At 20.8% G+C, this 5,712-nt stretch overlaps 2 protein-coding genes across 2 annotated transcripts in view; one reads left to right on the top strand and one right to left on the bottom strand. All coding sequences in view use genetic code 6, as the record gives it.

The window, feature by feature from the left end:
* Window positions 1–1,792: 1,792 nt before the first annotated feature.
* Window positions 1,793–3,204, bottom strand: TTHERM_00955400 (transmembrane protein, putative; the record flags this gene model as incomplete). The annotated part of the gene is made up of 2 exons (XM_001018064.2): window positions 1,793–1,866; window positions 1,956–3,204. The coding sequence occupies 2 exons, from the start codon at window positions 3,202–3,204 to the stop codon at window positions 1,793–1,795; spliced, it is 1,323 nt and encodes a 440-aa protein (XP_001018064.2).
* Window positions 3,205–5,678: 2,474 nt separating this feature from the next.
* Window positions 5,679–5,712, top strand: part of TTHERM_00954400 (hypothetical protein) — a gene marked incomplete at both ends in the record, with an annotated part of 240 nt that continues 206 nt past the window's right edge. Inside the window, one exon of the mRNA XM_001018063.3 lies at window positions 5,679–5,712. This exon is cut by the window's right edge and continues 206 nt beyond it. Coding sequence (XP_001018063.3) covers window positions 5,679–5,712 — 34 coding nt within the window.

Genomic DNA, 5,712 nt, shown 5'->3' with positions numbered 1-5,712 from the left:
TGAATATGCCATAAAAAATATAGTTGTGATTTGTTTGGATGAAACTATAATTTAAATTGACATATTTTTAACCACAACAAATAAATTATAATAGATTTATTAATGATGATTTTCCTATTAATCTATAAATTTGGTTTTTCATTTTAGTTTTTAAAGTGAAATTTTCAAAGTTAGGGTAGGGGCAAATTTTTTATTTTCAATTAATTTTTAAAGATTAAACGAACTATTTCACAATTCATCCTAATTTAAAAGACTGTAGTCTTAAAATTAATATATAAAAAATTCCGCCTCTCTATAAAAATAATTTGGAAGCAAAAAAATTTCAGTAAAAAATTGTATTTATTTAATTGAGAAAATTATTAAGATTATAAAACTAAAAATATATTAATTTGCATTTATAAATTTCCTTTATTATTTTTGATATATTTAGCTTAATATACAGTAAGGATGACATTCTCAACTTATGAAACATTTACTTTTGTTTTATTAAAGCGATAGTATATTTATAATGATTTTACAAAATTATTTCAATTACAAAGCAAACAAACAACCAATCATAATTTAAATAAAGAAGACTATTATATTTTAAACACAGTTTTGAAGAATAATTTTACATTAAATAGTGTACAAAAAAAATAATTATTATGTTTATTACTTTTAATAATTTGGTTTCTAAACATAAAAGCAAGGAAGCAATTGAAGTTCATTTCAATTTTTACTAATTATTTTTATATCTTGAATATATTTTTTTATCTTAAATTATTTTATTTAATTTAAAGAGGAAAAATTAGTTTTAATATAACTTATTTTTTTTAAAAAGAAAGTATTTGTTTATTTTTTTTTTTTTTTTACATATTTTTATTTTATACTTTAAAATAATTTTTATTTATTTTTCGAATTTTTATTAAGAAAAATCAATAATTTTTAATGCTTTTGTGATTCAACTTCATCTTTGTACATTTATTAATTCCCCTATTAAATATTAAATTCAAATTAAGAAGAAGAAAAAAATTAATAAATTTTTAAACCACTTTAATTTAAAGCTCTTATTAAAATTTATTTTATTTAAATAAAAAGTATTTTACAAAAGTTATGAACTAAATTATTTAAAATCAATGAAAGTTGAATTTTTTAAAGTTTATATCTTTTTTTTAATAGGTGGTGAAATAAATAAAATACTTACTCATTAATTTCTTTAAGCTTAATCAGATTTTTCATTCTCCTTGCAAATAGCTAGGTATTTCCTTTCTTTTATTTTAGGACCGTTTTTTAGATATATTTACTTTGAGAATAATATGAATCCAGCTAAGCTTCAGTGATAGAAGGTAATGAAGAGTCTCCACTTCCAGAATCATCCAAATTATTGTTATTATTTTTCATGTTTTTTAAATTTTAACTGTTACTTTTTTCAATCAAGATTTCTTCATTTTGGTTGTGACCTTATATTTGATAATAGCTTTGTTTGTTTATTCATATTGGAAGAATTTAAAGAATTAGACTCACTTTTCACTCTATTTTACTTTATTTCTGGAATAGCCAGAGTGCTTACTGATTTATCTCCTTCCGTTTTATAGAATGAATTTTATCTATTACCCATTAAATTAATGATCTAAAACTTTTTAAAAAACTGAAATCTTAAAAATATTAAATTTAAAAAAAGAACTAATTTCTAAAAAAATATTAATCAAGGGTCTGTGTTAAAATAAAGGGATTTATGGTGTTAAAATAAATAATAAAATATAGAAATTAATTGATTATAGATTTTTAGAATATAAAAATATAAAAACAAATATCATAAATTTTTATTTATTCTGGATAAATATTATTTCTTACTGAGAGTCTGGCTTAGTATTTAGTTTATATTACCTTATATTTGTTTAAAAAGTATTTTTAAAATCAATATTTTAAATAAAAATATATTTTTATTTTAAATTAAATTAAGGTTTTAAATTTACTTTCATTTAATTCTATTGGGAATTCAGGTATTTCAGACTTTGAAAAATTCTTACTATTTTAATTAGAGTATAATTTTATTATTTATTATATTAATCTATAATATGTGTAAACCGATAGTAATATATTTATTGACTGCCATATAATTAATAGTGAGATATTCAGTATATCTAAAATAGTTAACTTTGGGTAAATTGATATACTTTATTACTATTGAGGCTATTGAAGTAATGTTAAAACTGTGTTTAGTATTAAAATAATTAAGAATTTTATCTCAGCAGATACTACAAAAATATGATGGCTACTAATGCTAAAGTATCTATAGTAGAGATGAAGTATCAAAAACAAAATACTAATTCCAAATACAGAAACAAATCCTATATAGCTATTTTTAAAGTAGTTTAGCAGAAAAATAGTAGCAATTTATCGAAGCTCCAGAAATATCCAAATTAAAGTTCTTAATGATTATTTTTAACAGATATTCATGGTTAATATTTAAAATTTAAATTTAGCTTCAATCTATTCTTAAATAAAATCTTCACTAGTACCAAATACAACCTGCCTTTCTTTCTTCCAGATTTAGTAAACTACTATTAAAATATTTATCAAATAAAACAAGTACATTGTAAGTAAGACTGTCAAAAATACTAAAGTTAGTTTTTACTATTCTATTAAATAATCAAAACAGTGAATTAACAAGAAAATACTAAAAGTGGAAAGAAATCTACCACAAGTAATAAATGAATTATCTTATATTAATCTCAAAATAGTAAATTTGCTTTTATTGACTCTTGTGATTTTTAATACCAAAGTAACTAAAAAGAAGGCTAAATAAATAATAGAGTAGATTTCTAAATACATTAGTAAAGTATTTGACTATTAGCTTATTTCTCCATAGGAAAAATTATAAAAATTGTAAATGTTATAATTACTCATAGCTTATATTCTTAAATTCTTATTATTTGTTGCTTATAATAATCCCAAAATTCCAATTACTTATTAAAGCTTAAATGAATATTATTAGTGAGTATATATTGGTAGAAAAATAAAAGGAATTTAAATATAGAAAGAGGTATAGAAATAGTTTTCAATAAAATTTATTTATTAGCTACTAATATTATCAGCAATTTTTTAGCAGTCTACTTAACCTATTTCTTCATATTCTGCTAAACAATCACATGTATTCGAAGTTTAGTTTAAAAATCTTGTATTAGAAATGCAAGAAGTGCATGAATTTACAGAACCTGGCATTGAGCATTGAGAACAAGTATAGTAGCAAGGAATGTCTTAATAATACTCCACACAAGATGTGCTATTACTGCATAATTAACAATATTAGGGACACTTTAAACTACAATTGTTATTTGAATCTGCATATTTTCCACTTTTAAAAATTATTTAAAAAAATCAATTTAAAAATAGAAGATATTAAACAGCAAATAATTGATATTTGAATATTAATCAATTATTAATTGTAAAATAACATAAATTATTTATTAAATTTATATTATCTAAAATAAAACATATTAAAATTTTATTCAAATTTTAAATGTTAAAATTTATTTTTAATATGAATTAAAAAAAATTACTTTTCACAGTACAAACAAACTCCATCATTTCTTAAAAATCCTTACAAGCAATCCAAACATGCTGGCTAAAATTAGTTGGCCTTTTAACAATTCTTTAATTCTACGCATTAACCTAAAAAACTGCTAAAATAGAAAGATTAGTTCGAACAAAAGCATTAATTTTGACTTAAATACATATCTTATTAACATTATGAGCAAGATGAACTATTTTCAGCACAGTTTAAACAACCTTAAATTTCACAAGCTACACAAATTCCATTTTTTAGTCCAGTAGTTTGCTTGCATTAGCATTTAAAATTAATACTTTCCATGCCTTCTGGGCATTATGTGCACTTATCATTAATATCACAATAAAATGGGCAGTTAGATTAACAGTCTTTGCATTAGTAATATTCATTATCAATCTATTAGCACTGAGTATTGTCCTATTATTACCTATAACAAAAATTTTTATATAAAAAAGGATAGTCTTGTTAACAGCTTAAACAAGTATCAGCATCCTAGCATAGTTAGCATTCTTCAGGACATTTTATGCATATTTTTATATTTATTAATGGGTCTTATGCCATATAAAATTCATCTGGACATTATGGAACACATTAATTATTGTAATTAATTTAATTGATTTAATTACTAAGCTAGCAATTTTACATTTGAAATTATAAAAATTAGCTCCCTATTGCATAAACTTAAGAAGTCCACCATGTCCAATAATAAAAATTATCATTGTATAAAATAACTTACATTCTTACCCCATCACACTAACTTTCATAGCACAAAGAAAATCCATTTATTCCTATTAAAGTACTTGAGTTTGTTAAAATACTTAGATTTGCTTGATGCGTATTTGAATTAAATTAGAGCTATTGATCTTAAAAAGATTGTAGATTAAAATAGTTTTGTAAGTAATTGCTAGGGAAATAGATATAATTAAAATTTATTTCTTAGATATTTACTGTAGACTAGGTAAAAAATTGAAAAGAAAATCCATTTTAATTAGCAATAATTACTTAATCTAAGAATAAACTTATAATTGCATTTTGATTTGAAACATACCCTGTTAAGAAAGCAACAGCTTTCATTTCTATATTAAAATTAGGAGGAAGATCTTAATATAAAAATTATTTATTTTAATCAAATATAGGATTTTTTATTGATACTTATTAGACATACACATCCTCTAAACAAATTTCAGCCACTTAAAATTTTATCTCATTTTCATTTGTTATACTAAAAGTAACCTAGCTTCCACTCTATGTCATACTAACATTAAACTGATTTGGTTAATGATAATGGTGATCAACCATATTAGTGCTTATCAAATAATTCTTTATGAAAGGGCAATTATTTATTTATTAATTCAAAACAACTGTTGTATTTATGTCAATGAGATCAACATTTTAAATTGTTATATTTTAATTAGGCATATTTACATAATAAGTTTAAGCAAAGCAAATTCTAAAAATTGAGTGACAGATTATTAAGCATATAATCTATTATTAAACCATTTCTATTTATTGAATGATTTATTTAATTAGTTTACTTTTTATCTGAATTAAAAAAAAAAATTATTATATATTTATATTTCTATAACAAAAAATATCATAAAAATATTGATAAAGTAAAGTAGTGTAATCGTCAGAAATAGCTCTATTTTTATAAGGATTAGATAAAAATGAAGTAATTAAAATATGAATATGACGTATTTAATTTAATGTAAATAATTATTTTTTATCAGAACCTTTCTATTCTTTAAATTTTTGAATATTTTATTGAACTTAATTTAATTAAAATTGCATCTTTTCATAAGCAATTTTATTTTATTGATTAATATTTATAATTATAAAGATTGTATTCTATTTTAAAACTAAAATTAATACCAAACGTAAAATAAAAGAAATATATATTTGAATTTTTTGTTTATAAAAATCTAGTAATATTTTTTTCTAGTGAAAATAAAAAATAAGCAATTTTAATTTAAGTTATTATTATATGACGACTTTTATGTATTATTGTTAATTAAAAAATTTTAGTTACACAAATTAACAAAAGAAGATGAATCCTATTCTTATAAATAATTCAATAACTTTAATTATTGAAATATGCCAGAAAAAATATAGTTTTTTAATCATTTAGATGTCATTATAGAGAACTTAACATCCATCCGGGA

This window comes from Tetrahymena thermophila (genome assembly GCF_000189635.1).
Source record: "Tetrahymena thermophila SB210 genomic scaffold scf_8254602, whole genome shotgun sequence".
Taxonomy (NCBI): domain Eukaryota; phylum Ciliophora; class Oligohymenophorea; order Hymenostomatida; family Tetrahymenidae; genus Tetrahymena; species Tetrahymena thermophila.
This window is presented reverse-complemented; position numbering and strand designations above follow the sequence as displayed.